Consider the following 21,732-nt stretch of genomic DNA (forward strand, 5'->3'; position numbering starts at 1 on the left):
AGCCCTATTATTTGCCCAGATCTTTATAAATATCATCTCATTTGATTTTTATTACATCTCTGGGAGGTAGGCGCTATTATTATCTTCATTAAATAGTAGAAGAAACTAAAGCAGACAGAGATTAAGTACCTTGCCCAGAGTCACGTGATAGTAACTATTTGAGATGGATTTGACCTAGTCTTCCTAGTGTAAATGAATTCATATCTGTAAACACTTAGCCTAGCATCTGGTACCTAGTAGGTGCTTAAAAGGGATTATTTCCTTCCTTGATTTTGATTCTAAATAAGATGGTCCTAATTGTGTTATGAGTTTTGAAATCTTCCTGATCCAAGTTCAGATCTTAGCTACCTCTGAAACTAGATTGAATATTTCTGAATCCATAGATGAGTGGGAAGATGAAGCCACATTATAATGGGCAGATGAATGAGAAAATCCCAGTTTCAAGTACAATTTGTGACACATTCTGGTTGTGTGACCCTGATCAAGTAACTTAATCTCTCTGAGCCTCAGGCAACTCTTTAAAACCTTTAAATTATATATAAATTGCTAATCTACATTAATGAAGTTTGCACACTAGGAGTTCCGTACTTGGGGTCATTGAAATAGTCTGGAACAAAAAAATTCCTCTTAATATCAAGCTTAATGCCTTTCAGGTAATAAATAAATATTTAATGTTTGGTGAATAAATGAATGAAGAGCTTTCAAGTAGAACTTGTAAGACAGCTTCTGGCAGATTCCCCTGATGCTATCCTTTTAAGTCATTAAGTCACCCAGACTAGATTCTGAGTCTACTCAAGCCATTACTCTTTTGCTTGAAAAAACAAACAAACAAACAAAAAAACCCTTAACAAACTCAGCAATGTTACCTGTCTCCCAGTCTGAACTTGTTCTACTTTTAGCTGCTTTTCTTTTGTGTGCTGATTCTTTAACAAAACTATTTTTTTTCTCTTTCCCCTTGGTCTCCAATGCCTGGAGTGACTAGGCTTTGTGATCAGGCTCTATGATCAGGCTCTGGCAGAAGAGGCTCTGTAATATTCAGTCAGCCATATTTGTTTAGACCTCAGGGCTAATTGACTCTAACCCTAACCCGCTATATGACCTTCAGTAAATCTCTCTGGATCTCACTTTCCCTCTCTACATGATGAAAGGGCTGGACCTGTCCTTGGGAACATTATTGTAGAACTGGAAGAGACCCTAGATATCATCTAATTTAACCCTTTCCTTTTACAGATGAGGAAAGTGAGACCCAAAGAAATTATGTAACAACCAAGTCTAAAATTCTAAGACTATTTCTCTTTTTTAACATTTTTTTTAAAAATGGATTTTTAATTGCAAGGAATAGCTTGGGATCACTAAAAGCATTACATTCCTCAAATACAACCCAGCTCATCTTGATCTCTTATCTGATTAGATTTAGACTCATCATACAAAAACAAAAATGCTGACAATGAATAGGTTATCAGCTGGATCATTTTCTGATTTCTTCTTATCTCTCTTTCTGTAAGAAGATGTCAGGATCAGGGCCGGTTATCCATAAAAAGTCTAGGTCTTGAGAATTTGTAGGGAACTCAGCAGCCACAAAAATCAGCCTCTTCTTTTTACAGATAAGGAAATTAAACCTTACAAAAGTCAGGTAGCTTGTCCACAGTCACACAAAGAATATCTTTGCTTGGGGCAGAACCAGCCTTAGATTTCTAGGCCTGTGCCACTGAACAGAGTCAATTTAAACATGTTTTTGTTTTGTTTTGTTTTCAGTGAGGTAAATTTTCCTTCACTAACACTCACCCCTCAATACCTCATCCATAAAATAAGAAGGTTGGATTATATGAAGTCTCAGATAAATGTGATCTGGGATTCTTTAAGGCTATGACTGAAGAATGCAAGATGGAACATCTTTATAACTATAAACAGATTTATAGGCTCCTAGATGTAAGGCTGGAAGAACTTACTTATCATGGAAGACTAACCCCCTCATTTTACACATGGGCAAACAACTTCAGAAAGACTAAATAATTCACTCTTGGTCATACAGATGGCAGATGGATAGCAGGGTTAGGATTTGAATCCAGGTCCTTTCCTTCTTCCCCACATCTCTCTTGACTGTTGAGTAATCCTTTCAGGTACCCAGCCTCAAAATCTAATTGTCATCTTTGACTCCTCATCTCATCACCCATATCCAATTTCCAAACACTTCCTAAACTAGCCCCTTTCTACCTTTCTAGTCTTCTCACACATTACTCCTTTCTGTGTACTCATAACCCATTGACAAGAGCCTCCTTTCTCTGACAGCAGAGAATTAACTGTCTAACTCAGAGAATTATCACTACAATCCTGCTTTCTGCACAAAAATTTCGATGGTTAATTCCTTCCTTCCCTCTGTTGATTATCATACATGTGTGTATATGTATGTATATGTATGTGTATATGTGTACATGTATACACAATTGTACATGCTTTTATATGTATATGTGTACACAATGTGTATGTGTATAAAATCTTATTTATATAGTTTTTTAAATATATCATCTACCTCATTAGACTCTGAGCTCTCTGAAAGCAAGGAATTTTTTTTGCTTTACTTATTACTTATTAGCTATGTGATTTTGAATGTTACACAGCCTCTCTGGGTCTCATGAGTTTTGCTCAAATGTAAAATGGGGAGTTGAGATACCTATTCTCTAAGATCTTTATCAACTTTAAATTCAAAATTATAGGTAATCTGCTCTACCTGCTTTATTTTTCAGATAAAAAAAAAGTCAGGCCATAGATTTTTGTGAAACCCTAAAAAGGGATTGGGATGTCCATTTTGAGGATATTTTGGTTTTCTCTTGAGTAGTAATATGGTGATAATTCTTTTTTTTTTCCCTAAAAGCGCTAATACCGAGGGAAAACTTGATAATCACTCAGAGTCCTGCAGGGAACCTGCAGCTACAAGTAAGACAATCTGTTGAAATAACCTGCTCCTGGAATGTCTCTTCTGAAGTGGAACAGTTTCGAGTTGAATGGAAAAAAAGGAACTATCCCAAAGACAGTGTAACCAGTCCGTGGATTCTAGACCAGGGAATTCTCATTCAGAAGCACTTGTACAATTACACTGTCAGTCTACAATTCAGTTCAGGCCTCAGGAAGGAATGTCTAAAACTGGAAAATGTAAACAAAAATCACTCTGGAATTTACTTCTGTGAAATAACAATTGAAATACCTACATTTGTGCAAGGAAAAGGAAATGGAACTTTTCTGACTGTAAAAGGTAAGGCACTAGTGATAACTCTCTCTCTTAATCCTCATTTCATTTTATGAAGAAAGACAATAGGGCTAAGGAGGTCAAATTACTTCCCCAGATTCATACAGTAGGCATCAGGAAAAGAATTTAAACTTTGGTCCTCTTCTGTAGAAGCAATTCTTTCTCCATCGTACCTCTCTGTGCCTACAGTATCCACTATGTCCACCTCACTGTAGCTACCCAAATAGAAATCCATTTTTTTTTTCAAAAAGTAGAAACATTGGTGATCATAGGATGTGAAGCTTTTAAGATCCTTTAGTCCAACCCACTAGTTTACAGACTGAAAAAAAAAAACAAAGGTTCAGAAAGGGTCCATAATTTGGGCAGTTGCACAGGTAGGGCTTTATGCAGGAGTTCACTGGTAGATATTTAACAACCAGGGTAGTGGGAGGTGGGAAGGGGAAGGAGGAAGGAGTGCATTGGAATATATCCATGACATACTTTTAAATTTATTCTACATTTCTCCAACATTTTCTTAAATCTAGAAATCAATGAAACAATAAATCAGGTCTTGATTTGTTGCTTTGCTGACTTTTGAGGTGTAAATATACCAAAAATTTAAGACAGCTCTCAAGAACCAATTTGAGCTGGTTCCAGTACACTCATTACATATCTATTTATCTATGTATATGTATATATTCTCTCATTTGATCTCTACCACAACTTTGTGCGACCAATGTTATAGAAAGCCCATTTTACAGAGGAGAAAATTGAGGCTGGGGGGAAGGTGCCTTGTTCATGGTTATACAGCTGCCTTTCAGAGACAAAATGTGAACACATGGCTTCCTTATTTGAAGGATGGCCTTCTATGCAATATATAATGATATCTCTTGGCAGGGACCCTGTATTAAATTTTTCTTGTGCTTGAGTCCCCTCCTTGAACTCTTTTGTGTATACATTCACACATACACACAGCCCACCATAATTATCAGCGTAGCATTGAAAAGATACTCAATAACACCTTATTGAGTGAGTGATTAAAAATGATTAATTATGAATAATTCCAACTGATATGTTAGATGTAGGTCAATACAGTACTATCGGCCCATTTCTATCAAGAATGAAAGCATCCACTGATAGAAAACACTCAGAAATGAGTCATACCTGGAGACAGACAACAATTGATGTTTTTTCCTCCATCCAGTACCTGATCTTTGAAGCTGCCATTTATCCTCCTCAGATTATGGGCATTAACCAGTGTTCATTTGATCAAAAACAAGTTTAAAATAGCTAATAAATAAGAAATTAATGGTTTTTAGAAGTATCTAATAAAAATTCTAGTGGGATCTGCCCAATGTTTTTGTAAATTGAGGCTCAGAGAAGAAGCCATTTGCTCAGGTTCACATGGGTCATCAGTAAATGGCAGATCCAAGCCTTTTACACAAGGCATTTGGTTTACAGACCAGAGTTCTTTCAACTGCAGAGTTTCTTCAGCAAGGAAGGGAAAAGAAAGAACCAAAGAAAGAACCAAATGAAATATACAGATACAACAGCAGCAATTTTCCATGATGGATCATTATCACCAGTACTGCCTGAGCATCCACTTGGGCTGCACATTAGACTTTAACCTCAATTCAATTCCATAACTATTTATTCAGTGTGACATGGCCACCAAAGAAAGTGAGCTCCATCTTAATTTGCATTAAGAGAAACATAGGATCTAAAATTAGGGAGGGGATGTGTGCTCACTATATTCTGCTCTGGTCAAACTTATTTGCAATATTGATTGTTAAATGCTAGGCACCACATTTTACAAAGTAAACTGATAAACTTTATAATGTCCATATCAGGACTACCAAGATAGTCCATGGGATTTAATATATCCTATGTGAGAATTGATTGAAGAAGTTAGCCTGGAGATGACAAGATTTGGCAGGGAAGTTAGTAGAAATGATGACTGTCTTCAAGAATTTGGAGGATATCTTGAAGGAAAAGGATTTGACTTACTCTGCTTGGCCCTAGTGGGAAGAGCCAGGCTCAATGGAGGAAGTTGTAAAGAAACATATTTAAACTTGATAGAAGGAAACCTTCCTAACCAGAATGAACTGCTTTCGGACATAGTGGGTGCCTTCTTTATTAGTGGTCCTTTCCAACCTCACTTTTCTGTACCCAAGTGTTCTCATAAATAAAATGAAGTGCTTTTTGTTGTTGTTTGCTTGCTTTTTTCTTTCCTTTTTTTCCCTTTTTGATCTGATTTTTCTTTTCTTTTCTTTTTGTCAGGCAGTAAGCATTTATTAACTGTACTAAGGATATAAAGAAAAGCAAAAAATAACAACAACAACAAATCCCTGCCTTCCAGGAACTTATATATTTTAAAGCACTCCTGCCATCACTCTTCCTCCCAAGTCAGTTCTCTTCCTCCATGGCCCTCCACCTTTTGTGTGTTGTCTTCCTCCAATAGGATTCCTCCAATCATGAGCTGATTTTTCTTGTGCAGCATGATAAATGTAGAAATATGGGTCGAGGAATTGCACATGTTTAATCTATATTGGATTACTTGCTGTTTAGGGGAGGAGTGGAAGGAATGGAGGGAGAAAAAAAAATTCAGAATATAAAGTTTTGCAAGGGTAGATGTTAAAAACTATCTTTGCATATGTTTTGAAAATACAAATACAGAACTGGCTCTTTCCAGCTTTGAAAATGTTTTCCTAGTAATATTAACTCATAATATAAATATGTACATACATTATAATAAGTGGTAATATATAATTGCTACCACTTATTAGTTATGTAACAACTTAACCTTTCTGAGGCTTAGTTTTCTCACATTGAAAATATAAATGGTAATTGTTGCCCTGCCTGCAATCTTAAAGTTTTTGTGGGATACAGATGTATGTAAAATACTATATAACTGTATAATGACATTTATTATTATAAACATTTTTAATTGATTCTATGGCCATACTCCTACCCCCCCCCTCACCCCCCTGGAATTAGAAGAGTTAAATTTTCATAGTGGTATCACTAAACTATTTTAGGAATTAATTTTTATATTTCTAGTGCTTTAAAGTAATAAAAATAGATGACATTTGTCTATTTTCTTTGTAGAAAAGGATGAAAAATCAAAATTAAAATGGCTCTGGTGGGCTTTGGCCATCTTTCTTTTCCTAATATTATATATCTGCTTGAGCTATTACTGCAAGAAGCAAAGGAATTCACCCAGATTTGGTAAGAGTTGTTTCAAATGTTCTAAAAATGTTTTGGGGGAAGACAGGAATGTACATTTATTAAGTGCCTACTGTGTGCCAGGTAGGCTAAGGCTCTCACAACTATCCTGAGAAATAGGTGCTATTATTATATTCATTTTGTAGCTGAGAAAATTGAGGCAGGCAGAAGGGAAATGACTTGTCCAGATTCATATAGTTACAAAATGTCTGGAACTGGATTTGTACTCAGGTCTTCCTGAACCCACAACTAGCCCTCTACTTACTAAGCTATTTTCTAAATATTATTATTGTTATTGTTGTTATTGCTTATGACTAATAATTATGGCTAATAGCTAGTAATAAAATATTAATAACTCTTTCTTTAAATACATTTTCCCTTATGTATAACCTAAATTTGTCATGTAAGAATTTCCTTTTTTTGAATTATCATTATGATGCTGTTCAAGTGGCAGTGCAGAGAGTTGAGGTGGGAATCCCCTTCTGATTGGATAATGAGGTTAAACATGAAAGAATTCACGAACCCAAAATATTAATGGCAAAAAGGAAGGTTTGTTTTTCACTAAGAGGCTGTCTCTTAGTGGATAAATCTCTTAAAGAGGTTTGCAAAGAATGAGGGAACAGAAACCTATTTTATGAGCAGATCTTGGGGGTAGTTTGAGCTGATTATCAGAATAGGATCTCCCAATGAATGAAAATCACTTCAAAGGCTTTTTCAGCCTAAATGGGGGATCCAGTTTCAATGAGGGATGGTTTCCAATTGAATGATACTGGTCTGGAAAATATGCCTCTTCCTAGATTCTCTGGAGTCTTGGAGGCCAGGAATCAAAGGGGATACAATTTCAGAATGTTAATTCTACAGATCAAAAGGAGACACAGTTTTGTTTTGTTTTTAACAAAGTTCACCGCATCAATTAGGGATAAGGACTAGACCTGTGATTTCATTGATATAGACAATGTCTAAAGAAGGAAGCCATACTAGTACAGGTCAGGGTTATCTCTGACTTAAAAAACTGCCAAGAAGTAAGATAATTGTATAAATATGTTTGTGTATATTGGATTTAACATATATTTTTGCCATGTTTAACATATATTGGATTACTTGCCATTTAGGGGAAAAGCGGGGAAGGCAGGGAAAATTGGAACGCAAGATTTTTCAAGGGGTTAATGTTGAAAAAATTATCTATGCATATGTTTTGAAAATTTTAAAAAAAGCTTTAATTTAAAAAAAGTGGGAGGGAGAGAACTAGGTTCCTGTTAATTAAATACTTAAAATGGGAAAAGAAAAAGAAAAAAAAAAGAAAGAAAAACTGCCAAGAGTAAGTGGGTTATCCAGAGTCACATATCTTATATATGACAAAGACTAGACTTTAAATTAGGATTCTTGCCTCCAATATCAGTTGATATGGAGAATACCATGCTACTTTTTCTATCATCATTAACTCAGCAAATGTTCATTAAGCTCCTATTGTGTGCTGTTAGGGATGCTAGCTGATGAGTAGGGGGGAAAAGGCTCTGCCTTCAAGGAACTTTTAGACTAGTTGTAATGTAAAACAGTTTTCACTCTGATTAACAAGTAGTCAAGTTTTTGAAAATTATTGTTAGTTCATCCTCCAAACAATTCTTCTATGAGTTAAATGTGTTAAATCTTAATTAAAGGGAACCAGAGTCATCAAAACACAAAAGTTTATTTTTAGTCCCGTCTTTGTGTCATTGTAATCAGAAAGACAGTTTCACAAAGAAGGTAACAGGTATAGACAATAACTCTGGCACTAGTTTCTTGTATGTGTGGGAAGCTAGGGCATAAGAAAGTTTTTAATTTATTTTTTTATGTGTGGATTTAAAAATAAATTCAACAAGTTAATTATTGATTATTTTTCTATGAGATGATAGACAAAGATGAAGATACAGTTCTTGCCCTAATTTTTTTTTTTTTGTATTTAATGGTTTAAAGATGGTATAAAACATTCACTTTTGAAAGATTTTCCAAATTTTTCTCTTTTCCTGCCCCCCTCCTTAAGACAGCAAGCAGTCTGAGGTAAATTCTACATGTACCGTGATGTTAAACATATTCTCACATTTGTCATGTCATATAAGAAGAATCAGAACAAAAGAAAAAAACAACCAAAAAAAAAAAGTAAGAATAATATGCTTGAATCTGCATTCAGACTCCATAGTTTTCTATCACAAATCTTTTGGAATTTTCTTGGGTTCATTGTATTGTTGAGAAGAGCTAAGTCTATCAAAGTTGATCATTGCCCACTGTTGCTGTTACTATATATGATGTTCTCTGAGTTTTACTCACTTCACTCAGCATTTAAGTCTTTTCAGGTTTTTCTGAAATCTGCCTGCTCATCATTTCTTATGGCGTAGTAGTGTTCTATTTCATTTATATACCACAACTTATTCAGCCATTCCCCAATTAATAGGCATCCTCTCAATGTCCAATTCTTTGCCACTACAAAAATTGCTCCTATAAATATTTTTGTACATATGGATCCTTTTTCACTTTTTAAAATAATCTCTCTGGAATACAGAGCTAGTAATGCTATTGCTGGATGAAAGGGTATGCACAGTTTGATTTCCCTTTAGGCATAATTTCAAATTCTTCTCCATAATGATTGGATCAATCAGCAGTTCCACCAATAATATATCAATGTTTCAATTTTCCCACATGTTCTCCAATACTTATCATTTTCCTTTTTTATCTTAATAGCCAATCTTATGAGGTGAGGTAGTACCTCAGAGTTGTTTTAATTTGCATTTCTTTAATCAATAGTGATATAGAGCATTTTTATATGACTAAATAGTTTTAATATCTTCATCTGAAAACTGTCTGTTCATATCCTTTGACCATTTATCAGTTGGAGAATGGCTTGTATTCTTATAAATTTGAGTCATTTCTCTATATATTTGAGAAACGAGACCTTAACACTAACACTAATTGTAAAAATTGTTTCCCAGCTTTCTACTTTCCTTCTATCTTGGTTACATTGGTTTTGTTTGTGTAACAACTTTTTAATTTAATGTACTCACAGTTATTCATTTTGTTTTTTCATGTTTCCTATCAAACATGTTTGGTCATAAATTCTTTCCTTATGTATAGATAAGTAAACTATCCCTTGCTCTCCTAATTTTCTTATGGTATCATCCTTTATGTCTAAATCATGTAACTATTTCAAACTTTTCTTGGTATAGGATGTGAAGTGTTGGTATATGCCTAGTTTCTATCATACTATTTTCCTGTTTTCCCAGAAGTTTTATTAAATAGTGAGTTCTTATCCTAGGAGCTGGACTCTTTGCATTTATCAAACATTAGATTATTATAATCATTTACTACTGTGTCTTGTGTACCTAATCTATTCCACTGATCTACCTTGTTAACCAGTACTAAACAGTTTTGATGACTGCTGCTTTATAATATAGTTTTAGATCTGGTACAGCTAAGCCACCTTTCTTTGCATTTTTCCATTAATTCCTTTGATATATTTAACCTTTTGTTCTTCCAGATGAATTTTGCTATCACTTTTTTCTTACTCTACAAAATGATCTTTTGTTAATTTGATTGGCATGGCACTGAATAAGTAAATTAATTTAGGTAATTGTCATTTTTATTATATTAGCTCTGCCATGAGCAACTGATGTTTCCAGTTTAGATCTGACTCTATTTGTGTGAAAAATGTTTTGTAATTGTGTTCATATAGTGCCTAGGTTACTCTTGACAGGGAAACTCCCAAATATTTCATATTATATATATAATATAATATGTTATATTTATATTATATAGTTATTTCAAATGGAATTTTTCTTTTCATCTTTTACTGCTGGATTTTTTTGGTAATATATAGAAATACTTATGATTTATGTAAGTTTAATTTATATCCTGCAAGTTTGCTAAAGTTGTTTATTGTTTCAATTAGTTTTTAGTTGATTCTCTAGGATTCTCTAAGTATAGCATTGTATAATATACTAAGAATGATAGTTTTGTTTCTTTATTGCCTTTTCTAATTTTTTTGATTGCTTTTTCTGCTCTTATTGCTAACATGAATATTTCTAGTACAATATTCAATAATAGAGTTGATAAGGACATCCTTGTTTCATTCTTGATGTTACTGGGAATTCTTCTAATTTATCCTATTACATGTAATGCTTGCTGATGTTTTTGGATAGATACCGCTTATCTAAGAAACACTCCCTTTATTCCTATGCACTCTAGTGTTTTTTAAATGGATGCTCTCTTTTGCCAAAAGCTTTTTCTGCAAATATTGAGATGACCATATGATTTCTGCTAGTGTCATTATTGATATGGTCAATTATTCTAATAGTTTTTCTAATATTGAACCAGTCCTGAATTCCTGGTATAAATCCCAATTTGTCATAATAAAATATCCTCAAGATAAATTGCTGTAATCTCTTTCTTATTACTTTATTTAAAGTGTTTGCATCAATATTCATTAGAGAAATTGGTTTATAATTTTCTTTCTCTGTTTTTGGCTCTTCTTGGTTTAAGTATCAGTACCATATTTGTATCACAAAAGGAATTGGTAGGATTCCTTCTTTGGCCGTTTTTCCAAATAGTTTACATAATATTTGAAGTAATTGTTTTTAAAATGTTTGGTAGAGTTCACTTCTAAATCCATTTGATCCCAGAAATTTTTTCCTTAAGGAATTAATTGATGGCTTATTCAATTTCTATTTCTAAAATGGGTTATTTATGTATTTTATTTCCCCTTTTGTTAATCTGGGAAATTTATGTTTTTATAAATATTCATCCCGTTCACTTAGATTGTCAAATTTATTGGCATATAATTGGGCAAAGTAGCACCTAATTATTACTTTAATTTCCTCTTTCTTAGTGGTGAACTTACCTTTTTCATGTTTGATACTGGTAATTTGATTTTCTTGCTTCTTTTTTTTCTAATCAAATTAACCAAAAATTTATCTATTTTATTGTGCCCTTTCCCCTCATCAAACCAACTCTTAAATTAGTTCAATAGTTTTATTTATTTGTTTGTTTTGTTTTGTTTTTTTACTTTCAATGTTGTTAATCTTTCTTTTGATTTTTAGAATTTCTAACTTGGTATTTAATTGGATTTTTTTTTTCCCTGAGGCAATTGGGATTAAGTGACTTGCCCAGGGTCACATAGCTAAAATGAGTTACATGTCTGAGGCTGGATTTGAAGTCAGATACTCCTGACCCACTGTACCACCTAGCTGCCCCATTAATTGGAGATTAATTGTTCTTTTACAGATTTTTAAAGTTGGATTCAATAATCTCTTCTTTCCCTGTTTTATTCATTAAGGCATGTCAGAATTTAGAGATATATAATTTCTCTTAAGAATTGCTTTGATTGCATTCCATAAGTTTGGTAAGTTCTCCCATTATTTTGTGGTTAGATTTGCCTAGTTCTGAGAGAAAGAGGTTGAAGTCCCTCACTAGTATAGTTTTGCTGTCTCTTTCTTCTGTAATTGACTCTACTTTCCTTCTAAGAATTTGAATGTTATAAACCATTTAGTACATATGTATTTAATATTGATATTTCTCCATTGTCTATGATACTTTTTTTTTTTTTTTAGCAAGATGTACTTTCCTTCCTTTTAATTAGGTCTAGTTTTGCTTTTGCTTTGTTTAAGATCAGAATCAATCTCTGTGGTTTTTTCCCCCCTTCATCTGAAGCATAATAGAGTCTGTTCCAGTCTTTAACCTTTACTCTGTGTGTATCTCTCTGCTTCATATGTGTTTCTTGTAAACAACATGTTGTAGTATTCTGATTTTTAATCTACTTTGCTATCTAATTCCATTTTATGGAAAAGTTTATCCCATTCACATTCACAGTCATGATTCGATTAATCATATATTTTCCTCCATCCTATTTTCTTCCTGTTTATGCTTTTTTATTTCTTTTCACCATGTCCCTTTTTGCCAGTGTTTTGTTCTGACAAAAACCTCCTTCTATCTACCCTCCCTTCTATCCATCCCATCTCTTTTTTCCTCTTTCCCCTCCTACTTCTCCCTTCCCTTCTGTTCTTCTATCAATCCTCCCCTTCCCCCCCCCCCCCCCCGTTCCTTTCCCCTTTCCTCTTTTACTTCTCTATAAAGTAAAATAAATTTCCATGCCCAACTGAGTATCTGTTATTTCCTCTTTGAGCCAAATCCAATGAGAGTAAGGTTCAAACAACACTCATTCCTTTCCTTCTTTACCTCTAATGTAATATTCTTTTGTACCATTTCATGTCATGTAATTTACCTTATTCTATCTTCCCCTTTCCTCTTCTCCTAGTACAATCTTTTTTTTAATCCCTTAAATTTTTTAATATTCTCACATCAATGTCAACTTATACCACATCCTCTGTCCATGTAGATATTCCTTTCAACTGTCCAAATAGAAATATAGTTCTCAAAAATAATAAGTAGCATCTTCCCATGTAGAGATGTAAACAGTTTAGTCTTATTTTTTTCTTCTTTCCTGTTTACCTCTTTATACTTCTCTTAAGTCTTGCATTTGAAGATTAAATTTTCTGTCTTTTAATCAAGAAAGTTTGAAAGTCCCCCATTTCATTGAATGTCCATCTTTTTCCCTGGGGGAAAAATATGCTCAATTTTTCTGGGTAGTTAATTCTTAGTTGTAATCCAAGATTCTTTGCCTTCTGGAATATTATACTCCAAGCCCTTTGATTCTTTAATGTAGAAGTTTCTAGGTTCTGTGTAATCCTGATTGTATCTCCTTGATATTTAAATTGTTTCTTTTTGGCTGCTTGCAGTATTTTCTCTTTGACCTAATAATTCTCAAATTTGGCTACCATATTTCTTGTCATTTGGGGATCTCTTTCAGAAGGCTATTGGTGGATTCTTTCAGTTACTGTTTTATCCTCTGGTTCTAGGCTATCAGGATAGTGTTCCTCAATAATTTCTTGAAAGATGCTGTCCAGTTCTCTCTCTCCCTTTCCTCTCTTCTTCCCTGCCCCCCGCCCCATCGTGGCTTAGGCCAGTTGTTTTTCCAATGAAGTATTTTATATTTTCTTCTATTTTTTCATTCTTTTGATTTTGTTTGACTGATTCTTAATGTCTCAGAGTCATTAACTTCAACTTGCCTAATTCTAATTTTAAAAGAATGATTTTCTTCAATTAGCTTTTCTACGTTCTTTTTTATTTGGGCAATTCTACTTTTAAAGGAATTGTTTTCATCAGTGAATTTTTTTCCAATTTGATCAATTCTTTTTTTTTTTTAAGGAAATGTTTTCTTCATTTTTTGTGTGTGCTCCTTCCCCCCCCCCAGCTATTGACTCTTTTCCCCCCATAATTTTCCTGTATAACTCTCATTTCTTTACCTAATTTTTTTCTATCTCTCTTAATTGCTTTTAAAAATCTTTTTTGAGCTCTTTCAAGAGGAGTTTTTGATCTTGAGAACAATTCATATTCCTCTTTGATGCTTCATATGTAGGCATTTTCACATTGTTGTCCTCTTTTGAGTGTATGTTTTGCTCTTCCCTGCCACCATAAAAGCTTTCTGTGGTTAGGGTTCTTTTCACTTTTTTTTGCTCATTTTTTAAAGTTGAGCTCTACTCCTGGGGTAGAGAGGTCACTTTCCCAAACTTCTTGAGCTGAGGGCCTGGTCACTGGCTTTCTTTGGCAGAGTCTCAGGTGCTGGCAGCTTGCCCACTGCCCTAGGTTAATTTGGCCTCGTTATGCCTGTTATATTGGGGTTCTAGGGCTGGCAGTTTGTCTTCTGTACAGGGACTGGAGGCTTCACAACTGGCCTGCAGTGTCACTGACCTTCTAAGGCAATATAAAGGGGTTTCTGTTGGTGATCTGTGCTGTGGCTAAGGGCCTTCCTCTGATTTGCCAAAACACCATCTGTGCTAGGCTGTGCTCCCCTTTTACCCAAACGAGACAGACCTTTTCTGAAGTCCTTCTAAGCTTTGTTAAGTTGGAAAATCATTTCACTCCATTTTCTTGTGGACTCTATCACCCCAGAATCCATTTAGAGGCTTGCTGTGACATTGTTTCTGAGGGAAACTAGTGAGAACATAGGCAATTTCCTGACTTCTGTCTGCTATCTTGCTTCTGCCTCTAAGAAAGCCATTTAGTTGGTGTTTATAGTTGATCCATTCCATGGGAAAGGGCAAGAGAATTACATGAAATTTCTTCCTGATGAACTGGTGTGGCTGTGAAAGTCTGGTTTTCTAGGTAGACTTCTTTATGTGTCCATATTTGCATTGTCATGTGTTAGCTGTTCCGGGCCCTGTCCAAAGGCTTGGGCATGGAGAATCTTGAGGGGTTGAGGCAATTATGACAATGCATCCCTGACAGAATCTTGCTCTTTCCTTGCTCTTTAGGGTAGGCCTATATATGAGGTCTTGAGATTCTGACACTTTGTTCTGGCCCTTAATCCAACATTTGAGTTTGTACAACCTTAAAAAATTAGCACATGACAAAATAAAACTGATATTTAATGAGGCAGGAACAATGGATGGGAAGTCAACAGACTTTGGATTAAGGCTCAGCTCAGCAATTTACTACCCATATGACCTTGGATAAGTCACTTGGTTACTCTGGATCTCAGTGTCCTCTTCTGTGAAGCTTGTGGGATTTAGAATTGTGCATCTCACATGTAGCTGTAGCTTGGGTGGTATGATTACTTCTCCTTCTATCTCCTTCTACTAGTTTATTTTCCTTATTTATTTTTATCCCAAGTTCTAAGACAATTAAAGGATATATTTTGATATTCCACTACTAATTAATAGTTGCATTATCTCAACTAGAATTATAATATCAATTTTCTAAGCCTCCATTCCAGTTTATTAAATATTATTTACTTAGTAAATATGAGAAAACTATTCTTCTAATGGTTTTGATTTATCTCTCACATATTGAAGTCCTAAATCTTCTTGCCTTAAGTAAATGTTAAGGCTCCTGGCTGTAGTATTTATTTTCAATGTCATAAACCTTTTTTTTTTTTCCTCCTCAACATTTTTGCTTTGAGCAAGATTACAACCAAAGGCATATCACTATACCTACTTCTCCATTCTATGTTTCTTTATAAATGTGTTAAGCATAGTTTTTTTTAAAGAAATAACTCTTAATCCTTTTCCCCTGTCTTCTTTTCCCATCATAGTCACTCCCCAAAAGACAATGAAATTCTCCATCTCACAGACTCCTTAATAAGTTGTCCTGTAAATTTACTATTCCCTCTTTTTTTTTTTTAATAAATAATTTATTATTCATTTACTTTCAGATTTTTTTTTTTTTGGCATTCCAAATTCTTTCTCTTCTCTTACTCATTGAGAAGACAAGAACAATTGCCTCTTAAAGATATGGAAATAATGTATATACTGGGTGGGAGAGTTTGTTGAGAGTAGTATCATAGATTAAATCAGACATTCTTAAATATTTTAGTCTCAAGACACCTTTAAATTCTTAAATATTATTGACAAACCTAGAGATCTTTTCTTTATATCGATTCTAACCAAGGGTGTGCTGGAACTAACCTGCACTGGCATGGAAGATCTGATTGTTAAATTTTCAGTATAAGCATTTACACTTCAAAATTATGAAAATGCTAAAATATTTTTGCTGATTGCTTAAACTTAAGGAAGAGATGAGAAAAATGTTTATATTTCAAATTAAACTTAAAAGCATGTCATACCTTTGCAGAGAATCAGTTGTTAACATTTATCAGCTAATACCTGCTTATATCTATTAATATTTATCTTTTTTTAGCATTAAAATTGATTAATTTTGAAATAGTTATTAATTCATTTATAAAAATAACAGTAAATCCATTATGTATAAAATATAAGTATTTCAATGAAAACTATAGTTTCCGAAACAAAAAAAAAATAGAAAATTGGCATTGTTTTACATATTTTTGCAAATCCCTTTAATATCTAGATTAATGGAAGAGAATTGGATTATCATAGCGGTTTCTACATTCAAACTGTTGCAATATATTGTTTTGGTTGAAGCATATGAAAAAAATCTGACCTCACACATATATGTAGTTGGAAGAAAGAAGAGTATTTTAATAGTACAAGCTTTAGTCTTATTATGAAAGTAGTTTGGACCTCACATTCTCCCTGAAAGGAACTTGGGAACCACAACAGATAAGAGTCCACATTTTGGGGCAATCTGGACTAGATTACCTCTAAGGGCCCATCCAGATTGAATGTTCTAAGGGCCTGTGAGGATTTGAGTGCCTAAAGATGGGGATATAAACATTATGTTCATATCTACAGGGTATCATTAAGTCAAGGTATTAATTTTTTTTTTCTACTAGACTCTAGAAGTCAGAATTAGAAATTGCAGGGAGAACTTATCAGGAGGCATCTATCAGTTCTATAATAGAGCTTATTAATTTTTTTTCTGCCAGCACCCCTTTTTCACCCAAGATAATTTTATATGATTCTGGTATATAAGTATATTAGATAGGCATACAAATCAAACCTTTCGTGATAATAAATCATAATTTCCACAACCCCCATATTCAGTTACTGAACCCTATATGAAGTCATGAACTGTTTAAGAGACTGGACTACATAAGAAGGTTTTTTATAACCATTGGAGATATTTAAAAATGGAAAAGACTGCAATCCCCTGATCCTGGAAATCTTCCCTTTGATAATGGTTAACTAATTTTCAAGTTGTTGCAGAAAAGATTCAGGCTTCAGGTATGGGTTATATAAATTGACCTTGAAGGTCTCTTCCACCTCTGAGATTCTATGATTTTAGTCAACAAGCTCTTGGTATATTGGGACTCAGAATACCTTCACTAATTAGTCAATCAAGATTAATAGATCAATCAATTAACCTTAAGTGCTTGTTGTTCTTGGTCCCTTTAGAAACAATCTGCCCTGTACTAAGCTTTCCCTCTGCTAATAGTCTCAACTATTCCTGACCATTCTCCTATAGTCAAATCTATTCATCTCCTGCTATAGAACCAATGGAATTGGATGACAAACTTTTTAAACTCACAACCACTTAATAGGAAGCCGAAGAACACCTGAAAGAGCAAGTATATACTCTGAACCAGGCTCATAGTAGGATCTTAAACTGATTAGAAAACTTCTTAGAAACTTCTTGATTTAAAGAGGGGCATTTCGTGACTGACTGGGGAGAAAGCTTCAGTATTTTTTGGAAACCACATTGAAAAAGAGATGAATTCTGTTTCTATTTAAGCTCCATATTCATATTCAATTCTATTTAAACACCATACAATTTAAGAGAGAGAAATCTCTCAGAGTTACTTGGTGCCTCTACTGCCCTCTCTGATTTGAAAGAGAGAAAAAGAGATTTTGCTTCTGTTTTTCTGTGCGAAGAAACTAGACCTGATAGGAAATTCACAATCCTGTTGAATTGAAAGGCTGACTGGACTTGTGTGCATTGCCTGGAAAATCACCCTGAGAAGTTTTTTAGTTCTTTGACTTAAAAGGAACTCCTTCTCCTTAGAACAGTGTAACACTTCTCAGCACCATTTAAGTATGATTGTAAATTCATTAAAAGCTTGCCATTGCTTCTTTAGCTCTAAAGCAAGAAGGAGCAGATTTGCATCTAGGAGAATGATGAGAACCAAAAGGTGAGGAGGTAAGGGAGGAACAGCTTCATATGATACAAACTGTTCTTTAAGTGGCCAAGGACATCAAGGCCTATAGTCCAAAGTTCTAAATTGCCCCAAGCATGTAGGTTATCCCATAGTAATCTACTAGGTTTTTATGAATATGTGACTATACTTCCCCCCCCCCCCCCAGACAGTATACTGATGGGAAGGCATGATCTGGATATATGAATAGACTGTGATGCTTTGATTATTCCTATGTTTATTTTCCATTGAGTAGTCTTGATGTTAAAATTATTATTGCTTTTATATTATTATTTAATGAATGTTTTATGTTTGCGCCAGTGGCATCATGTTGACCAATTTCATGTAATTGGCTAACACACCACTGAGAGACCATGAGCTACAGTGATGAGTAGTGGGAAAGTTTATCACTCTACAATAAGGTTAGCTCTAAGAGCTTGAGAGAGTATGAGTTGTAGTAGCATGGGGAACACTATGGGAAACACTGACCTGCAAGTTTGAAAACTGATTACTCTTCATTCAATCCCTAGAGTCAAACAGAACTGACGAGGAGGAAGGAGAAGAGGATGAATATATTATCATGGAAAACAAACATAATAAAGTAGAAAGAACCCTATCTAATACAACAGAATGGGTAAGTTTAATCACTGCCACTGTGCTAGGATATCCACGGGGTGCATTGATTCATTATTCAGTTTTGAATGATTATTCAGCTCAGTGTCAGCTATATAGAATAATAAATCTCAAAAGGAATTGTGGGATCCCTAGAAGCCCCTTTTGAGGGGCTTAGAAATACTGAAACAGGAATCTCCAACATCTTCAACAACTATTCATTTAAAATTCCATTTGAAGACCTTTAAAGATGGGAAACATCCCCTCTCCACCCCCAAATAGTCCCATTTAATTTCTTACTAGCTCTAATTGTTAAGAAGTTTTTCCTTATGTTAAGGTAAAAATCTGTCTCTCTGTACCTATTATCTATTACTCTTAATTGTGCCCTCTGAAACGAAGCAGAGAAAATGCTCTGATTTTTCCACTCACAAGTCCTTTGACTATTTGAAAATAATGATAAAGTCCTTCTCCACATCCTCAAGCTTTCCCTTCTTTGGGCTACTCCCTCCAACTGATTTTATCAGGTCAAAATTTCCAGTTGTCTTACGATCCTCTGGGCATATTCCAGCTCTCTGTCCCTTCTTCCTAAAATATGGTACTTAGAATTGCACATGCTACTCCAGAGAGTAGGGAAGAAAAAGATTTTAATTTCCCCCTTTTTAGATACTCTGCTGCTCTTAATGCAGCCTGGGACCACATTTGTTTACTTGTTGAACTGAATTGAAAGACTGCATTTATACAAAAATAAGACAAAATCCCTCCACACTTATTCCCATTCCAAATTTTACTTGAAAATCCAGGTTTTCCTTAGGTTCTCAGAGTTAAAAGAGTTCTTTCTCCAAGACCTTCTAATCTAATCCAAAATTAAACAAACTTTCCTGATTTAACTTGCTCAAATGATCATAGTGCTTCCGCCTGAAGGCAAATTACCATCATCATCATCATCATCAACAAGCTAGTGATAGCCTATAAATTTTCAAGCCAATTTATTACACCTTTGGATAGGGCTAGTTAGAAATTTTTCTTCATATCAAACTTAAATTTGCCTTTCTATAATTTTTCTTTATTTCTCCTAATTTTGCCTTTGAAGATCCCACAAAACAAGACTGAGCCTTATTCTATGTAACTTTACTTCAAATAATTGAAGACAGAGATGATGTTTCCCTGAAAGTCCTGGCATTTCCATTTCCTTCTCCTATCCTTCATATGACTTGATCTCAAGACTTTTCACTAACTTAGGTTCTGTCCAGTTTATAAAAGTCATTTACAATGTAGCCTTTAGACCTAAATGCTATACTTCAGGACAGTCTAAGCTCAATGCTATATTTAGCATGTCGAAGTCTTTTGATCTGGCCATTTGTGGTAATTATTTCTCCCAGCTGTGATGAGTATGCTCTTCATTTTGTTGTCCAAGTTTTTGATAGGAAGTTGGGACAGAACCTATGATTGAATAGATATAGGGAACCCTCTGATAAATAAATTCCCTCTACCAGTGAAGGCTGACATTTTCTCTGAAATTTATGGCCCTATAAAGCTGTCTAAAGCCCAGTTTCTTAAGCTATGAGACACAACTCATATGGTCTCTCATAACTGAATGTGGGGGTCATGAAATTATGATTTATTATCAACAAATGTTTGAGTTGTATGCCTGTTTCATATATCTTTAGACCTGGGCTCATATAAAAAAAAAAGAAGCTTTGGACTAGAACACTGAGAAATTAAAATTACTTTCTCAAGGTTGTGCAGTTTATCAGAAGCAGGACTTGAATCCAAGTCTCCTAGCTTTAAGTTTAGTCATCCTTTCAGTGACAATTAGTGATTGTTTGTAATGATTCTTGAAGTCGTTCTTTACTAGCAAATATAAACAACCAGTAAAAACTAATAACTGGGTTTTTTATACAGCAACTCTCAGTGACAAATATTTTGAAATCCACTTCTGTTGCTTGGGTACTTCCTTCAAATATAATATCTATATGACAGAAGAAACTTCAAAATGAACTAGTTTAATCCCTTTGTTTTGTAAATGGGGAAACTGAGGTGGGAGAAGCAGTGATTTTTAAAAAATCACTCAACTCAATGGTGACAGAGCTTAAACCTGACTCCTAGCAAACACATCAGTCAATAGGTCAACAAGCATTTGTTAAGTGCATCCTGTGTACCCAGCCTTGTGTTAAGCCCTGTGTGACTATACCACACCTCCAGCGCTTTTTACATCTTTCTCACATCAGGCAGCGTTATGAGTTTTCAAGACTTGAGACTTTGGGCAAATATTTGTTTGATAAACTGTGGATTTGGTCTTCTGACTCAATATTAAGAAATTATTTGCTTCACTGCCATTTCAGTCATTGAAGTTAAATGGAGATAAAGGAAGATTAACCAAAAATTCCCAGAGCATATAGACAAAGCTCAAATATGGGAGCGGATTCCCTTTAGCATTATAGAATATTGAAACATCAGAGCTGAAAGAGATCTTAGAACAAAGAATATAAAGTGTTAGAACTCCAGGAGATCTTAAAGGACAGAATATCAGAGCTGAAAGAGCCTTAGGACATAGAACATTAGTACTATAAAAAAACCTCAGAACATAGAATGTTAGAGATGGAAGGGATTATAGAATGCAGAATATTAGTGCCATAGAAAATTATGGAACATAGAATGCCAGCAATGGAAGAGCCTTAGCAAACAGAAATTGGTGCTATAAAAGATCTTAGAACATGGACTATCTAAGTTTATGGAGACACTATGGTAGAGAATGGGAAGAAGAGAGGGAAGGAGAGAGGGGGAAAAAGGAAAGAAAAAGAGAAAAGGGGAAAAGAGAGAAAAAGAGAAAGAGGAAGGGAGGAAGAAAAAGAGAGAGAGAGAGAGAGATGGATATATAGACAGACAGAGACAGAGACACAGAAAGACATAGAGAGAGACAGACAGGAACACAGAGATAAAGAGAGGGAGGAAAAGAGAGAGAGAGAAAGGAGGAAAGGAGAGAGGGAGAGAAAGAGAGGGAGGAAAGGAAAGAGGGAGGGAGAGACAGGATGAGAAAGGGGAGAGAAGGAGAGAAAGAGGCAGAAAAAGAAAGAGGGAGGGAGGAAGAGAGAGAGAA

The 21,732-nt window shown here is 34.6% G+C and overlaps 1 protein-coding gene across 1 annotated transcript in view; it reads left to right on the forward strand.

Moving 5' to 3' along the window:
• Positions 1-21,732, forward strand: part of LOC127540078 (uncharacterized) — a 38,790-nt gene that overhangs the window by 4,665 nt on the left and 12,393 nt on the right. The window contains exons 3-5 of the mRNA XM_051964621.1: positions 2,873-3,250; positions 6,332-6,451; positions 18,554-18,657. Of these exons, the coding sequence (XP_051820581.1) occupies positions 2,873-3,250; positions 6,332-6,451; positions 18,554-18,657 (602 nt within the window). The remainder of the gene's footprint in view (positions 1-2,872; positions 3,251-6,331; positions 6,452-18,553; positions 18,658-21,732) is intronic.

This window comes from Antechinus flavipes, chromosome 6 (genome assembly GCF_016432865.1).
Source record: "Antechinus flavipes isolate AdamAnt ecotype Samford, QLD, Australia chromosome 6, AdamAnt_v2, whole genome shotgun sequence".
NCBI lineage: Eukaryota > Metazoa > Chordata > Mammalia > Dasyuromorphia > Dasyuridae > Antechinus > Antechinus flavipes.